Source organism: Podarcis liolepis (genome assembly GCF_965112155.1).
Source record: "Podarcis liolepis genome assembly, chromosome: 5".
NCBI classification, from domain to species: Eukaryota; Metazoa; Chordata; class Lepidosauria; order Squamata; family Lacertidae; genus Podarcis; species Podarcis liolepis.
In genome coordinates this window covers 79,283,714-79,302,862 of record NC_139556.1, presented here as the reverse complement: position 1 = coordinate 79,302,862, position 19,149 = coordinate 79,283,714, and the positions used below count along the sequence as shown (strand labels likewise).

The window sequence follows — 19,149 nt, the reverse complement described above, 5'->3', positions numbered from 1 at the left end:
GCTCTGTTAAGGTTTGAGAGGAAAGAGGATTTTATAGTGTACGGACAAAGGTATACCCAACTGTGCTATATTTAGACAACTGCAAGGAACTGGTTCAACTCAGGACTCTAATATGTTGTCAATTTATCCTCTGTCCAAACAGTATTTTCATTAAGTTCACATTTACTGCAGTTTCCAGTTTTATTGTCAACCATTCCAAGATAGGCATCACTAGCGACTACTTGTTAATGGCCACCAGAAGAGTTTCAGTAATAGCTCCGCAAACACTGCTTTGGAGAGATTGTACCTTGTGGCTGTTCCTAAGCAATTCACACAGAACATCTGCCAAGCTTTTAGGGCCTGCAAGCTTCTAATCCTAGGTCTGTAAAACACTGGCTAGTTACAGCTATGAGAAATAGGGACCCAACAGGGTAAAGCTCATAGGACCATCCTGCGGAATTGATGATGTACTGCCTATTGATAGTGTCCTCCAAGAAGTTTCGACTGGAAAAATGAAAAAGAAAACAGGGGTGGGGAGAGAGACAGAAATAATCTCTTTTCAAAGGCATTACCTGAAGTATTTTTGTATGGTTTCAAAACTGCAGCACCTTGAAAACAGGAAAGGCAAGGCAACAGAATTTAAGGTCCTATGAAGTGGGAAACAATCAATTTTATAATTTGAGCACCAAAGTATTATTTAATCACTTTGATTAGAAGCCCAAAAGAATATTGAGGAAAAACAAGTATATGACTTTGGGTGCTCAATAAAATTGTGTGTGATTTCAGTGGGACTTTACTTTTTCCAGGGCCAAACCCTATGGTGTTCTCATTCAAGATTTGTGAGAGTCACGTACTTTTGGCTTACTGAAGACCAGTTATGAAGGATTAAAGAAGTGATGTTTCCCATATTGCAAGGGTAGGAAGTCTTCAGCCTTCCAGACTTATTTTTAGTTCAACTTTATCAGTGCCAGCTAGCACAGCCAATTGTCAGGGACGTGTAGTCCAGCAATAACTGGAGGGCCACAGGATGTCAAACACCCACACATATACGTAGACTGACAGTATACAAAACATTATTTCTTGTTTAAACTCTCATTTTGTTGTTTTAAAAATACTGTGAGTCAGGGTGGCTAACCTGTGGCCTTTCAAGTATTGAACTACAATTCCAATTAGTCCTCAGCCAGCTTGGCCAGTGGTCAGAGACGATGGACAATATTTGGAAGGTCTCTCGTTAGCCATCCATGTTGCAGATCAGAAGTATAGAACCTGATTTGGCCATCAGGCTATTCTTTTAACTCCTACCCCTTGTGGGCTGAATTTGGTGGGCAAGGTTACCCACCAGAAAATTGCCTGATGTCACAGTGATGTCACCAGGCTTGCAAAGAACTCTGTGTGGTGTTTTGAACCAATGCTGATCAGCAGATTTGAAGTCATGCCCTATGAGCTGATGGGCAGTGACTTCAACCATACCTTTTGCAGGGATTGGCCACACAAGTGCATTCTCCAAGGGCAACCAGATCTTTATGGAGTCATGACTCTTTGCCCCATGCCTGACATCACATGACATCAGGTGTGGGAGAGGTGGGCATTGTTTCAGGTAAACAGTCTCACAGACCCAACTTGGTCTTCTGGCACAGGTCCCCCACCCTACCCTCTGCCCTAAATAACTGAAATTAAAAGTAACTCTGTTATTAAAATAAACGAATGCTACAAGTAAAAGGGCTTTGGAATGATCTAGTATAAATTACGGGAACAAGCATAAATTATGCTGGTGCTAGAATGTGAAGAACGGAGGCAATCACAGGATTTGTATCCATAACAAAGGAAGGTTTCCCTTTTGTTTACTTGAATACAAACACTGCTTCCAAGACATCATGTTGTTGTTTAGTCATTTAGTCATGTCCGACTCTTCATGACCCCATGGACCAGAGCACGCCAGGCACTTCTGTCCTCCACTGCCTCCCGCAGTTTGGTCAGACTCATGTTTGTAGCTTTGAGAACACTGTCCAACCATCTCGTCCTCTGTCGTCCCCTTCTTCTTGTGCCCTCAATCTTTCCCAACATCAGGGTCTTTTCCAGGGAGTCTTCTCTTCTCATGAGGTGGCCAAAGTACTGGAGCCTCAGCTTCAGGATCTGTCCTTCTAGTGAGCACTCAGGGCTGATTTCCTCCAAGACATCATACCAAACCTGTTAAGAAGGGTAGGAACCAGCAGCTATTAACTTTGTAGCAGGTTAATGCCTGTGAGTGGAAGGCTTGACATGAATGTGGACAGGAGGCAGCCTGGGAGGAACCCAGCTGCATGTAGCAAAATAAAAGTATGAAGGAGAGGCTAAAGGACCACAACCACCAGTCAGTCTCTGCCTCAAATGCAACTCGTCCCTGGTTTTAGGAGTCTTCTCTTGAACACCCCCTACGCAGTGCCAGATTTACGTATAAGCTATAGCTTAGGACTCTCTTGGGGGCCCCAAAAAAATTTAAAGGGGAAAAAACCTGGATGTACATTTCCAAATGGTGATGTATGGAAGTGAGAGCTGGACCATAAAGAAGGCTGATCGCCAAAGAATTGATGCTTTTGAATTATGGTGCTGGAGGAGACTCTTGAGAGTCCGATGGACTGCAAGAAGATCAAACCTATCCAATCTCAAGGAAATTAGCCCTGAGTGCTCACTGGAAGGACAGATCCTGAAGCTCCAATACTTTGGCCACCTCATGAGAAGAGAAGACTCCCTGGAAAAGACCCTGATGTTGGGAAAGATGGAGGGCACAAGGAGAAGGGGACGACAGAGAACGAGATGGTTGGATAGTGTTCTCGAAGCTACCAGCATGAGTTTGACCAAACTGCGGGAGGCAGTGGAAGACAGGAGTGCCTGTCGTGCTCTGGTCCATGAGGTCACGAAGAGTCGGACACGACTAAACAACAACAATATTTCCAAAATATAAGGTAAGTTCAGCAATTACTTTGATAATTTACCTATTTTGTTATGTGCAAATGGCTTTAGATACCCATTAGGTCCATAAATTACCATATAGCATATATTTAACACAAAAAACAGCGACAATTTGCTGTTGACAAAGGACAGCTGAACATAGAAAGGGCCCCATTACCTTCAGTAGCTTAGGGCCTCATCAAACCTAAATCTGGCTCTTTCCCTACATGAGTGTTAAACTGCAAGTTGATTAAAATTCTGGTTCATTCTCAGAGTAACTACTTCATTGACTCATCTCTGTTTTACCCCAGATTTCCAAGTGGGGCAACAGTGGGCTCACTGCATGGCCAGAAGCTTCAATACACAAACTTCCTAAGTGGCAAGAGATGCTGCACATTGTGCTTTTTACACAGCCCTGTTGCAATGCCATAAAGCTAGTTTTAAAACCATGCACTCTCAAAGCAGGAAGGTTCAAAAATAGTGTTGATGTTCTGTACGGCTACAGTTTATGGAAATTAACAACCCAGCAACACACCTGAGCAACCACAAACACAGGTGCACTCTGCTTGCTTGATACTAAAACTGTTTGTTCACATGGAGGTACATTATTCATGGGAAAAGAAAATCCTTCCTTCACAAGATACATTCAGGGTGAGGGGAGGAATATACTGAATGCTGAGAGTTGGGGTGCATTTCACTGGTTATTCAAAAGGCTCAGGAGCTGATCAGCAGATTTGTCAGTAACATTTGATGGTCTGTAATTTACAACTCAAGCTGTGTTAAAGCCAATATTGCACATGTAACTCATATCCATTAAGTATCTGTTTCACTCAGATACATACTGAAAACTTCAAAGAAAAATCACGTCACAAGATACTCAAATTAGAAACAAAACAGGTGAACGAGCATTAAAAGCTCGTATTAAAGTTAGCTACATATGGATGAAAATTGCAGGCGTTTTAGTTACTGCCTACTGACTAAATAGCTTTTCCTTCGCTAACTCACTAGACCAACAGTGATAAAATAAATAAAATAATAATAATTTACTTGTTTCCCCAGCAACTCTGGGCGGCTTCCAACAAAGATTAAAAATACATTAAAATCTCAGACATTAAAAACTTCCCTAAACATAACCCTAAACTTCCCTAAAAATATACAGCTTTTCCAACATCATAGTGGCATAAAACTACTTACTTAGATGAAAATGCAATACACTACAGAATAAATTTACTGCAGTTCCTGTTAAAAAGTACAATGTCTGCTACAGGAGACAAATCACTTATTTGACTACTCCTGCACAGGTTTCCTGTATGTGGAGACTTCTTACTCATTCTGATTATTGTTGCCCAAGTTCCACCTTTCAGTTAGTGCGTCACAATAATGATTGTTTATTTGCATATGCTTGCCAAATGCTGAGGAAAAGATACTGTACATCAAATGTTTTCTCGTGAGCATCAACATTTTATGAACTTCAGACTTGCATATAGTGCTAGCAATCTACTTGCAGAAAACATTTTAGGTATTTCTTTCTTTTTAAAATGAAACCCATGACTTTTCTACAATTTGGCTACAACAGACACAAGAAACCAATTTTTTAAAAAATACGTTAGAAAAACTGAGCTCCCCTCCGCATTTACCTGGGGTCCCTAGTCTGGCTATGGAGGGGAAAAACCACTGTTCATTTGTGTATGTATGCCTGTATGTAATTCAAGGCTTCAAAATGTTACCTTGTTTCAGTTTAATTCTTCACAGATATATCATTAAACATGTGATATAGAAACACAGTGTGTGTGTCACAAATTACATTCTATTTTTGTTTTGCTCATTCTAATTTTTTTACCCACAATTCAGGTCTAAACAAAAGGATGTTTCCGCCACCTCCAGCTGCTTCCAAGTAAGTTACTGTGTTAGAACTGAGAGTGCAGTTTTGGTCACAGAACACTCTCACAAATGGAGGCAAAAGGTAGGTGGTTCCCCCCACCCCCAATTCTCCTTGCAATCACAGAAAAGCACCATTGGTTGCTGTATAAGGAATTTGCAAAATACGCTTGAGCTTGTGGAATCCTCTGATGGTTTACTATCCCTTCTGTAAATAGAACAGCTGCACTGGATCCAACCAAACAGTCTTTTCTGCACGACTTAAATATAAATAGTTGTGGTTTCTCATAGACTTCCAATACATTCTTCCAGCTCAGTAATTAGAATGTTTAATTTCCTTTCTATCTAAGAAGCCAGAGGAGGGGAAACGGCTGTTACTAGGCTAAAAGTATTCTATCACAGGCAATGTATTTGGTACTTTCCAAACCTAAGTCTCTAACTGTAACTTGATGTGTTGTGAATTGCAGAAGTTAAAGTTTCAAACAAGAAAGCCTCCATAAACATTAAACATTGTCTTGTGTTTTCCTTCTTCTTCTTCAAGCACAGTCGCCAAACAGACAAATTCATAAAATGATTCAAGGTCTTTCACACAGTAGATGAAATTTCTTTATTTAAATTAGTTTGCTTAGCTCATATTTAGGACAGAATAAAGGCCAAGCTATTTGATCATTTAGAGTGGCCCAGAAACAGACTTCAAAATTGCTGAGGGAATTCAAACAGCACTTGGTCTTCTTTGAAGTCATGACACTTAGGTACTTGCTCTGCATATAGTTTTGTTTCTATAATTTATTATACAATGCACCATTCACTCAGCAATATACTCTGAAAATATACAAAACTTACATAACCAAATCTGCAATGTTTGACAGCCACCAATTTTTATCCAGACCAGTTTAAAGGATAACCAGTACTCCTAAGAGATCAATTTTAACTACAAATGGAACATAAATTTCACGCACAGTAGATCAGACAACTTTTCCAATGAAAAAAAAAATAAGGTTATTAAAGCATTTTGTCATCTTCTTAGAAATGAAAATAAAAGTGTTGGATCTAGGCTATGGGTTGTATCCAACATTGGTCATACTTGGAGCAGACCCAGTAAATAATGAACTGTTCTGTTAATTTCAGTGGGTCTAGTTCAAGTAGAACTTAGCTGGTGTAGCCCTAAGTTAGATGCACTTAAACTACATTGATTTCAATTGGAACTAAGTGCAATTAACTATGGATCCAACCCAAACATTGTTATCGGTTAATGTCTGCATTGTCTAGCTCTAGAGTGGTTGAATTAACTTTTAAAAAAACAACTATATAGTATTATTGCACTCCTTGAATGTGCAGTACTTTGAAATATACCAGCACTGAAAGGGGTCTTGCATTAAGATATTCAGGAACAACATGAAAACGAGGAGAGCATCCAGTCTGTACCAACAAGTATTCTGTCTTCAGTACAGGCCGTCATTTATTTCGTTCATGTTGTCTTTTGAAAGTGTCGCTTAATGTCTGAAAAACATAGCAAAAACATAGCAGGTTGTGCTACAAAAATAGATCAAATAACTATACCCAAAGCCATTCTATATCCAATGTCGCCATGGAAAACGTACTATATTCAATTAGAACAACAACACACTAGAAGCTCGGCAAACAGAAATAATGAATTGATATTTAATATACATGCCACCAGGCTACTACTACATGAGACAACAAATGTAGAAGATATCTAGCAAATGAAAGAGCTAACACTGACAGTCACCAAGTTCCAGAAGTTCCATGTTAAGCCTATGTTGAATATGTGTATGAAACATTAACTGCATGAAAGTTAGTTGCAATATGTTTTTGCTAGCCTGCAAAGAGGCCAATAGTCTATTTTTCCAGAGGAAGAGAAGCTCCTTCCTCCACAGCCAGCACAGAAAAACAACAGTCTGGAAAACAGGGATGGAATTATCTGTCCCTGATCCACCAGCCCACTTACTTGCCTGCATAAAATCCCTTGCCAGCCAAAAGCTATCAGGTGAGTGATTAAATACAAGGATTATTTATTACCATTTTATCTTGCAAATCAAATACCTAGCTGAGTAATCTTCAAAACAAACTTACAAGAGGTTTTCAGTACTGATGGATGGGGCTATGATCTATGGTGTGGCATTTGCTCCATGTGCACGTTGAGTTTCATTTCATTATCAAGGATTTGAACAAGTTGTTGCATGGAAGGCAGGTGCCCAGACTGTAGCTTAGACCACACTGGAACATCTAAATAAGAAGTGTAGGACGTAAAGAACATGATTAGCATATTAAACTACTTATTGTACAGTGTAGGAACTGCAAGTTGCTGCTCTTATTTTATGCTTGCCAGGATACCCAGAGAAAAACAACTGATACAAGCTTTTGAATACAGTATAGGTTCACTCTCACTCCCGTCTTCATCCCACAAATACCAGTTTCTCGCCAATGTACATGCAATGAAGTATTACCAAGCTTCTGAAGAAACTAGATTAAAAATATATATACTTCTGTTTACAAGGCTTGCATGAAGAATTTGTGTGCAAAGTTCTTTCTTGACAAACAGATTACTCTGTCAATCTTCAATCAACTTACACTGGAGAGGTCTTTTAAATGGCACATTACTTCAGAACTGTTAATACTATAGCTTTAGTTATTTGTGAAAATTTAGGGATCACTCACACTAGTCACAATTTTGACAAAGGGTCATCTCAAATAGACCCTTTATTTCAGTCTTCTGAACCAAATGCAGCTAGTAGCTTCATAAATACTTAACAATGGGTACAATTAGCACAAAATCCCTCTTAAGCTAACGAGAATACACAAAAGCTGTTCAGAACTCACCATTTAAAGTTATTTCAAATGCACCTGTTGACATACAAATGTTCTCAGTCATGCTGCTCAGGAAGAAAACCATCATACAAGCATAGACCTAAAAATTAAACACATTAATCTAAATGCTAGTCTTTAAATGATGCAACATATTTATCAGTTTAGTTCTATATTCAGCTGATACTAATATTTGGTGACAGTAATCTCCTTTCTTTGTGACTCAAAATTTGTTCATTTTCCTTCCCTGTCTTGAATTCAGAGGGTTCATTTATAACACTTAAGTAAGATAAATACCAAGTGATAACCAGTATGACACACCAATTGCTAGAATAAAATCAGGACGGTTATCATTTCTAAAATAAAACCCCTTTTTATAAAGCAAGTAAGCAAATACACATATGCTCTACATAAGTTGTCTTACTACTATTCTGTTTCAAACCCTAGAGGCATCGTTCCCTTTACTCCAGAATGTTAAATGTGCTTTTGGCGCTATACCCAAAGGATAAAATGATGCAATCTTCAGCAACAGGGCATAAAAAGATCTCATAGTGAAAGATTTATGTTTCAGCTCACATTAAGATTGCAGCTTCTTGTACATGGATTATCCAAGATCATGTGGTTATATATTTAACCCGTTACTTCATAAGTTTAGTTATTTTTCAGAATTTCTAATACTAAAGATACTACTTAGACCAGAATCCTTGCCTCATCTGAAAAGTAGTGCTGCTGTTTTCTGCTCTTCTAGGTCTTCTGCACCAGCCACCAAAGAATAAACCATAACTAATGGTGACATATTCTTATTTGCAGCTCAAAAAGCTGATTATAACCAGTAGAAAATTATTTTTTCCAGCCCTCTTAAAGACATACAATCATACCTTGGAAGTCGAATGGAATTCATTCCAGAAGTCTGTTCAACTTCCAAAACTGAATCGAAGCTTCTGAGTGGCTGCAGGAAGCTCCTGCAGCCAATCAGAAGCTGCAGAAGCTCCGTCAGATGTTCAGGTTCCAAAAGAACGTTCGCAAACCAGAACAATCAATTCCAGGTTTGCAGCGTTCAGGAGCCAAAACATACGAGTTCCAGGGCGTTCAACAACCAAGGTACGAATGGGGAGGGGGCGGGGAGAGGTTGTGTGTGTTCTGAAGCAATTTCCCCTTCAAGCTATTATCAAAGTGCATGTTTGTGGGAGCATTTGGTTGTGTGAACACCATGAAATCAATCTCCACAAGTGATGTTGTAAGAGGAAAAAGTAGTCTCTTTACCTTATTTTCTTGGCCCCACTGCCAGACGCTTGGAGCTTGCATGCCAAAGAAAGCAAAAGGATCCTTGCCAACAATAATGAAGCCTATTAACACTAGTTTGAAGACTGACAGGAAAGATGCTATATGTCTGGGAGAAGAAAGAGATATGTTAGTCGCCAAAGGCTATTCCTAAACTTATCTTATCAAAACCGACAAAGATTATGCCATACCCAGCTGCATGTCACTATTTCCAGTAACTTTAGTGATATTTCATCTTATCAATATTACGTATTTGAAAACGTTGCATTTAAAATGCAAGACTACATGTAACTCCCCACGTGCGTTCAACTTGTGCATGGTGCTGGGAAAGAAATAATTCAATTTAAACTGCAAAAAGGTGTGGAAAGAGCAGGGAAACAGCAGTCCCATGAGCCTTTGCACTGCCCTTTGAGGCCTGTGGACAGTTGAAATTGGGAGAGCAGCATCACCAGCAGCAAAAGAATCTGACCCACAGCCAAGCACCTTGGGGTACCAGTCTACCGAACTTGTCATTGTTTCCACATCATCCTCCAGTGATGAGGAAGACTAAGAGCCACTAATGCCACCATTTGTGCCAGTCTGGTAAGTGGTGCTGGTTTTTCAAGGGTTTCCAGAGGCTTAAAAGGACGTTTACAGGCTTTTCAGATGCGTGTTCCCCACTATATGTGATTTCAAATACACATGCAGTACCCAGGAGCATAAGCTCCCTTGTAACTGGGGAGTCGTCTGTATTCCAATTAATGAATGCAATTCTGGGCTGAGATCTTAGTTCTTCAGGTTGTCATAATGCAAAAAACTCACCACTTCTTTATGCTCTCTCTTCTGCATCATCATTAGTGTAAACATTCTAACCACACCAAAAGCAATCTATCATTACTAGTTTGGAAGTGTGGGTTGATTAGTTTAGCTAGCCTCATGAAACTGAACTCGTGCCATAGGTACCAAATTAGATAAACAAGAGGAATAATAGGTCTAAACTCATGTCTCTGTCATATTTTAATTCATAATAAACTTACCTATAAAGAGGCTGAGGGAGATAATTTTCCCCTTCAATGCGGATGTCTGGGTACCGCTGGCTAATAACCTGCATGTACTCCTCAAACACCCGTCTGTATCCTCAGGAAACACTGAACAGAAATATTTTATTATAATTAGTTGGTGTGTTGTTAAGCATAAACATAAAGATTATTTATTTGTAGGTAATCAATTGGAATTAGCATGCTTCCGGATTTCCCAAAAAACAATCTACTCCCTCAACTTCACCATCTTCATCTGCCCAAATGTTTCTTCGTCTCCATCACAACTCCCACCGACTTTTCCCCCTCTGAACAGTGGTGACACCTCTCTCTCCCCCCCCCCTTAAAGTCTTTCCTCAAAATCTACATTTTAATGCACTGCAAATTACTTTGAACACAATTCTGTAAATGTAAACGTATCATGTAAATTAATATTTAATCTAGTCTTTTATGTGGCATTTTGGATTACCCGTCAAATAACCAACTTTGAAATGCAGGCAACTGCATTTTTACACATTAAGCTCTAAACATGATCTACTTTAAACAGTAAGTTCCCTAAGGAATAAGGCCTGTTTAGTTTTACCTATAGTTTGGTGTGGTGCTACGTACACTGATGTATAAACACTTTCACAGGTAGCTTTTGGGACATTTTATCCCAAGGATAAAAGCCTGCTTCAAGTCCATCTCTGTCAGTGCTAGAAATTAGCCAAGTGCATTTTGCGACTAGCATGGGTTCAATTGCAGCCAGGTGGAGATCTCTAGGTGCCAGGTTGTAGACTAGGGAAGGCAAAATGTCACTTAAAGAAGGATGTGAAATATTTTCCTTGAAGCTTGGATTTGTTTTATTCTGGATTGTTTTATTTGATATTTTAATGTGTTATAAACTGCTTTGAGATTTGTTCTTTAAAATATAAAGTGGTACAGAAATGAAATGAAATAAATAAATAAATAAATAAATAATACCATAAAAGGTGCCTAGATATCCCATTGTGGCAAGTGCAACCCAGGTTTAAGGTGCCATTTGTAGATTAGATTATATATCTGAGTTTCTAACACTGATCTCAGTGTGTGTGTCCCATTTCCCCTACCTCTGGTTCTGGGGAATCAACTAAATATTTTATCTAAAGTCATGCAATAGCTTGGATGGCAGCAAGAGCCTTCAGTATGATATGAAAATATTAACCAAGCCACCTAGAAGGCGAAATCCGAACTGTATGAGAGCTTCCAAAACATGTCTGTAGGTAATAATTAATTCCAATGTTGAAACTTAATGAGTCAACGGTTTGTTTTCCTTGAACGTATCCGCAAAAAACAGTAAGAAAATGGAATACAGCCGAGAACTCTCCAAGAAGAAAATGACAGAAAATTAAAACACACTTTCTCCTCATGTCACAATACCACCTGGAAACTTGATTGTTGTATCAAAACTCTAAGTTTTTGGTGTTCCCACTACAGCTCTGGGTATTATCTCTTCTGTTCCACATCATACATTTATAAAGAGCCCAAGGACTTTAGTAATTGACTTCTCTTGTGTAGCTCACTGTACAGCTATGCCTTAGTAAAAACTATTACATTAAGCAATCACTACAAAAATCACTAGTAATGGCCCTCTAAAGAAAACTGGTTTTTTAAATTAAAGATTTCTTAGTTTACAAAAAGATTTGCATTGTCTCTTTTTTCAAGTTGTCCTTTCTGCATCTCAGTTTCATTTGTTGTGAGACATTAGTGTTGCATGCAATATTAGGTTGAGAAGAAAAGAGGGGTGGAGATAGAGAGTGGTTGTGAGGTGATGCTTCTATTCTTCTTTTGAGTGTATATGTGGGCTTTTGTGTCAGCGTCACTTGTATAGGCTCTTACTATTCGCTTGTTATATTTCCTTGGTGATGAGAGAGGTTGGGGGTGGCCTAGGGTGTGGTTGATTGTTTTGGGTTGGCTGTAGTGAGATTTGTTTACGTGCGTGTGAGGATGTGGATTTTTGGATCAGGTTAGCCATACTGATTTGTAGGCTATCAGTGGACTCTTGCTGTTGTCTTTTTGAGCTATGTATGTGATAAAGGAGAACCATACTGAGGTGAAGGCATCTTCTTCTATTTGTCCCTGTGTCAGTTTCAGCTGATTGGTTAGTTTTTATAGTAAGGCTGTTTCCCGTATTATTTGATAGCACTGGACCATGTTTACTCCTGAATGGTCTCTCCAGTGTCTGGCTGAGGCCTCTGGCTGCTGAGAGTAGGTGGGTTATGAGCTCTTTATAATGTTAGTGGGCATTATTATCTTGGAAGATGTTCAGTAGGGCCAGTTCTGGGGTGACTTCTAATACTTGCTTAGTTATTTTGAGCATTTCTTGTATGACTGATGTCCAGAAGAGTTGGATTTTGGGACATTCCCATCACATGTGAAGGTATGTGCCCGTGGAGGTGCAGCTTCTCCAGCATTTTGGTGGTGTTAGGTACAATCTGAGTTTCAGGGTGAGTTTTTTCCTTTTAACCAACATTGATTTAAAGGGAAGTTTAGACCACATTCTAGTCCATTGTGTGGGGTTAACCTCATAGCCTATGTCATCCTCTCATTGTTTATTGCCTATGTTAAGGGGGTTTGTGGGATTTTGGAGCAGTGTTTAGTATATTGTGGATTCCATCCCCTTGCCGTGTCCATTTGTTGTTAGGAGGAGGTTTTTAAGAAAACTGTTTTGAAGCAAACTAGTCTCTAAAATGTTTCAAACACTAGCACAAATAATCCACAATTTCCTTCCATGAAATTTATACATAATGGTGATCAGGTCATAGGGATACTGTACACCAGAAGAACAAAATTTCCAGATGATGTTTATGATTCTAGCCTTGAGTTTCCTTTACTTGCCTCCCAGTTTGATTCTCTTCTGAGTTTTATTTTGAGAGCCACAGTTTTGAGAGCCTCATGGTTGTCCTCTTCAAAGACAAGGGAGATTTGTTTTAGGTTTGTTTGTTATTTTAAAGAAAAGGAAAACTGGGATTTTCACATTTATAACAGGGCTTCTTGATTTAAAAAAAAGCTACTGAGGAATATACACAATTCACAAATATTACTCAAAACATTCAGTAATAGAACTGGGAACCCAGAAGACTAATGTGAAATGTTTTTTAAATGACTCTGCTTTTCTTTCCCTTTGGTCCCAACTGTGGTGCGTTGCTATGCTGATGTAACACTGCTAACACAAGGAGTAACAATGCCTGAAAAAAATTGCAATAAATAGATGGTGAAACTTTAAAAATGAAGAATGTTTCCAACACAAGAATGAACAATGCTGAAGCTGATAAAGAAAGCCTGAGGAAAGAACACGTTACAGAAAGAAAACTGGATTGCTAGATATGGGCAAATGCTGAAAAACTGCTTGAAATTCAGAATTCTAACCATTACTCCATTAAATAGTTATTTTTAGAGGAAAGTACTAACATTTTAGGCTCACACTTTAATTGACTTTCCTATTTTTGCTAATTCCAAATCCATTATTCATACTCAGACTGAAGTCTCATATCCAAACAGCAGTTTGCATATAAATATATTATTAGCAACTTTGTTAATACTGTAAAATGTTGTTTGTGACTTGTCTAAGTTTTACAACTTTAGCTACAAAAAGCCTTACTGAAACCCATCACTAACTACAAATTGCTGTTTAGAAGTTCCTTTATATAAAACATTGTGCAATTCTAAGCATGTTTGCTCAGATACGAGCCTCAGCAACTTAGTTGGTCTTTAAGGTGCCACTGGAAGGAATTTTTTTATTTTCATTAGGACAGTCTTTTATACAGTATAAGCTTACTCTGGATTGGAACCCAAAGCATCGACCCAATGTACACAGATCTAGGACTTCAGTTCAATGAACATGGTGGGACTGACTTTTGGGTAAACATGACAGCATTTGTGTTGCATGTATTTGGCTTTCATCAATATAAATACAAAAGTACAGACTATTCCCCTTAATGGATCACAAACCTTATGACAGACCTGAGTATCCAAAGGAAAAGAATACGGTTTAGAGAAGTACCATTTGGCAGCTCCCCTTTTACAGGTCAACACATTATGTATACCTTTAGGTCCTAAACAAGAATGAAGGTTCCTTTCATGTTATAAACTGCTTCCCTCAGTATAGAATCCTCACACATACTGGAGTGTGGACAAACCATGTCCTCCCAGCGTTAGAAACTCAGATATATAAGCTAGGCACCAAACAGCTCCTTAAACCAGGGTTACAGTCGCCAAAACATTGTGGGGCAAGACGGCTCTAAAGTCTTATTTTTCAATGATGGACTGACTATGATTGATTCTCAGTTAAACATCTAGCTAGTTCAGATGACAACCTTGAGTTGGGTTAAGAGCTTTGAGAACTTAAAGAAGAAAAGCAACTTGATCCAGGGACAGTCCACACATACAGTGGTGCCCCGCAAGACGAATGCCTCGCAAGGCGAAAAACTCGCTAGACGAAAGGGTTTTTCGGTTTTGCGTTGCTTCACTAGACGAATTTCCCAATGGGCTTGCTTTGCAAGACGAAAACGTCTTGCGCTTTTTTTTTAAAGCCGCTTGAAGAAGCGCAGTTGCGACGGACCGTGCTTCGCAAGACGAAAAGACTCGCGGAACGAATTATTTTCGTCTTGCGAGGCACCACTGTATATTGTCCTATTCCAACCTCTTTTTCTTAATGGTCGACTGCTCCTGCTCAGGCTGCACAGAAAAAGCATTTTGGTTCCAGAAATTTATTCCTATCGCACAGATAAAATATAACTGATAGAATTCTACAGGATGGGGTATTAATATATGAAAACTGACCAAATCCAATGATCCCAAGGCATGCACTTCTAGATGGTAGAGGTGTCAGGTGCCATCCTGGTGCCTAGGCCTCTTCCTTTGGTTGCAAGTGATAGAAAAGCCACTTGGCTAATTTCAAACTCTGCCTCACCTGCAGCATCCAAGTGCCTATACGGCCCCCTCAACTTCTTGCACCACCGCACCTTCTTGCACCACCGCACCGTTTCTGAAAGCCCTTACATAAACACCTTTTTTATCACCAGGCACCCCCAACTTCCCCCCCCAAGTCAACATAGTCCCACCAATCCGCCCTGCTACTCAAACCACTTCTCATCCTCAAATCCCAACCTAATTGCCAACGCCAACGTGGCCTCAATCTATTAATTGCTCAGGGCCTCCTTGTCTTTCCCCATCCTATTGAACACCTATCCACCTCAAGCCCTATATTTCACAATATATATATTCAAGGTGAGCTCAGCACAGCACCGAAAGGACAGCATTGCCCAACCCTCCCTCCTCTCATTTCAGCTTCATGCCTCCTGCCTATCAGAAAGCCAACATTATCGTAGCAACCCTAATGTCTTCCAGCAAGGGCCACAGTACCCTAAGCCAGTCGTCTTCTACTGGTGGGCCATGGCCTGATCCGAGGTGGGCCAAAACAGCTGCACTAGCGCCATACAGATATTTGGGGGTGGATGTGTGTTGGGGGGGGAGGGGAGAGATGATAAGAAGAAATAGGATCCCCAGATGCATGTTTATTTGAGGTTAAAGGTGGGTCTAAAGGCTAAAGCGATTGAAATCGGGGGCGGGGGGGGGGGGAGATAGATAAGAACCGCCCTGAGACCTCCGGATATAGGGGGTATAGGGCGGTATATAAATTTAATAAATAGTAATAAGAGGCAGAGACGATTCCTGCCCTGGGAAAACAACTCTTATCTAAATTCCGACGTAGCCTGTCCTCTACTTTCCCCGAGGCCTTAAGGGGCTTCTCCGCACCTTCATGGGCGGACATGCCGCCCTTCGCCCCCCAACACCTCCCCAGGGGCCCCCTAATTCTCTCTCCCCCCCCCCACCCCAGACGCCCCGCGTTGTCAGCCTTTCCCTTCGCCCCCTCCTCGCTCGCCCTTCGCCTCCCTTCCCTTTCCGGCCTCCGCAGGGCGAGGCTTCGCCGGGGAAGGGAGGCCAGAGCGACGGCGCGCGGTCGGCCGTGGGCTTCGCCCTCCCACCCCCGACGGAGGAAGGTCTGAGGAGGAGATGGAGCAGCAGCAGGAGGCCTCCCCCCCCCCCGCCGCCGGGCTCACCAGATCTGGAACTTGAGCAGCGGTCCCGTCGCGTAGGCCATGCGCAGCTTCTTCCCGGGCGGCAACCCGTCCGGCTGAGCGCCAGAGCCGCCCAGCCCCGCCGCCAGCAGGAACAGCAACGCCAGCGCCGGCCTCATCTCGTCTTCTTCTTCTCCTCCTCCGCGCGACCACGGCCGGCTTTATAAACGCTCCTCGCTCCGTTTCCCTCTACCCCCCCTCCCACCTCCGCACGCACACCGCCTCGCGTTCTGCCGCTAGCGGGCGAGGGTCACGTGAGAGAGGGCGCCCGCAGCGCGCCTGCGCCAGCTTCCACCTATCCCCGGCCGCGGAAAGAATGGCGCCCACCCCCACCCTCCACCAGTCGACGAGTTTGCCTCACGGGTGTTGTACATACGGGCTACTCGCGCCCGGCTGAACAGCAGGGGGACTTCTCTTGCTCTGCCAAAATGGGAGAACCTAACCATCCCCAGAGTGGCTTACGTGCGGCATTAAAAGCAGTTGAAACAAAGCTGTCTCTCCCTACAGGCTTACATTCTAATAAAATTATCATCATCATCAGTGGGTTTTTTTAAAAAAAATGTTTAGGGGTACTCTTATTTTCCTACTCATATTGAAATACTTTCTCTCAATGAGGCCAAACTTAGATTCACAAAATGTTTAGGGGTACGCGTCCCCTCAGAAAAAAACACTGATAATAATGAAGCAAGTTTTATTCAGGGTGCTTTGGGTCATAAAAGTTTGGAGTTGTTGGCAAGGGACCTTGCGGGTCATCTAGTCCAACCCCCTGCAATGCGGGAATCTCCACTAAAACGTCCATGACAGATGGCCATCCAACCTCTACTTAAAAACCGAGTCCACAATCTCCCGAGGGAGACCATTCCACTGTCAAATAGCTCTTACCACCATAACGTTTTTCCTGGTGTTTAGTCGGAAGCTCCTTTCTTGTAACTTGAAGTCATTGCTTCGAGTCCTAGCCTCCAGAGCAGGAGTAAACAAGCTTGCTCCCTCTTCCATGTGACAGCCCTTTAGATATTGGAACATGGCTATCCTATCTCCTCTCAATCTCCTTTTTTGCAAGCTAAACATACTCAGCTTCTTCAACCAGTCCTCATAATACGTTGTTTCCAGTCTCTTGAACACCTTGTTCACCCACCTCTGCACACGTTCCAGCTTGTCAATATCCTTTCTAAATTGTGCTGCCCAGAACTGGACACAGTGTTCCAGGTATGGTCTGACCAAGGCAGAACAGAGCAGGAATATTACTTCCCCTGATTGGGACACTATACTTCTGGAACAGCATTGGCTTTTTTTTTTATTCTGTCATGAGAAGAGAAGACTCCCTGGAAAAGACCCTGATGTTGGGAAAGATGGAGGGCGCAAAGAGAAGGGGATGACAGAGGACGAGATGGTTGGACAGTGTTCTCAAAGCTACCAGCAAGAGTTTGACCAAACTGCTGGAGGCAGTGGAAGACAGGAGTGCCTGGCGTGCTTTGGTCCATGGGGTCACAAAGAGTCGGACTCGACTAAACGACTAAACAACAACAACACACTGCTGACTCATGTTAAAGCTTGTGGTCTACTAAGGCCCCAAGATCCTTTTCACGTGGACTATTGGTAAGCCAGATGTCCCCCATCTTATATTTGTGTAGCTGGTTCTTCCTTCAAGTGCGGAACCTAACATTTGTGCGTATTGAAATTCGGTTTGTTGGTTTGATCTGAAGTCAGTTCAGAATGCTGCAGCGTGATTCCTGACAGGTCTGAGCTCTTGCCAGAGATCAGCACTGGTTGCTATTAGTATACAAAGGCCTTAATAACCTGGGAGCAGTTTACCTACGAGATCACCTTACCCCCCACATGTGCATACCCAACCACTTCAATTGGCGGAATTTGACACTACCTGGAGGTGGTTGGAGGGTGGATGGCGGCTAATGGATTGAGGTTGAATCCTGACAAGACAGAAGTACTGTTCTTGGGGGACCGGGGGTGGGCTCGTGTGGAGGACTCCCTGATCCTGAATGGAGTAACTGTGCCCCTGAAGGACCAGGTGTGCAGCCTGGGAGTCATTTTGGACTCACAGCTGTCCATGGAGGCGCAGGTTAATTCTGTGTCCAGGGCAGCTGTTTACCAGCTCCATCTGGTACGCAGGCTGAGACCCTACGTGCCCGCAGACTGTCTTGCCAGAGTGGTGCATGCTCTGGTTATCTCCCGCTTGGACTACTACAATGCACTCTACGTGGGGCTACCTTTGAAGGTGACTCGAAAACTGCAATTAATCCAGAATGCGGTAGCTAGACTGGTGACTGGGAGTGGCCGCCGACACCATATAACACTGGTCCTGAAAGATTTTCATTGGCTCCCAGTACGTTTCCGAGCACAATTCAAAGTGTTGGTGCTGACCTTTAAAGCCCTAAATGGCCTCAGTCCTGTATACCTGAAGGAGCGTCTCCACCCCCATCATCCAGCCCGGACACTGAGACCCAGCACTGAGGGCCTTCTGGTGGTTCCCTCGCTGCAAGAAGTGAGGTTACAGGGAACCAGAGGGCCTTCTCGGTAGTGGCACCCGCCCTGTGGAACGCCCTCCCAGCAGATGTCAAGGCAATAAACAACTATTTTACTTTTAAAAGACACCTGAAGACACCCTGTTTAGGGAAGTTTTTAATGTCGGACACTGTATTGTTTTTGATATTTGGTTGGAAGCCGCCCAGAGTGGCTGGGGAGACCCAGTAAGATGGGCAGGGTATAAATAATAAATTATTATTATTATTATTACTACTCCAGGTTCCACGTAAAACCTGTTCTGCTTTTGTATGAACCCAACAGTTAGTGTGGCAGCACCTGCATTTTGGAACTCTCTGTCAGTTGATCTCAAGCCTTCAGACTCAGGCACTATTGTAAACCACTAAGATACATTTTTGTGGTACAGCAGTTTGAGACCCATTGGCAACTCTCACTTGGTTTAGCTTCTTCACCATGCTCTTTTGTAATAATGAAAGATTAAATTTTCCAGTAATTTGCAGATGCGGCCACATTCTACATATGCATGTTTTCTCCAGAAATGGCATTCATGTATGGTGGTAATGGTGGTGGTTTTAAAGATCCTGAGCACTATGAAGATCAAAGACAATGTCTGCAAATATGTGGAAAGTTAATCTACTTAGAAT

General features: G+C 41.8%; 1 protein-coding gene across 1 annotated transcript; it reads right to left on the bottom strand.

Annotated features, from left to right (window-relative positions):
* Positions 1-5,368: 5,368 nt before the first annotated feature.
* SELENOT (selenoprotein T) lies at positions 5,369-16,371 on the bottom strand. The gene is made up of 6 exons (XM_083505163.1): positions 15,989-16,371; positions 9,909-10,019; positions 8,875-9,001; positions 7,627-7,714; positions 6,880-7,032; positions 5,369-6,285 (listed from the first exon to the last, which is right to left on the bottom strand). The coding sequence occupies exons 1-5, from the start codon at positions 16,123-16,125 to the stop codon at positions 6,908-6,910; spliced, it is 588 nt and encodes a 195-aa protein (XP_083361289.1). The 5' UTR covers positions 16,126-16,371; the 3' UTR covers positions 5,369-6,285; positions 6,880-6,907.
* Positions 16,372-19,149: the final 2,778 nt, after the last annotated feature.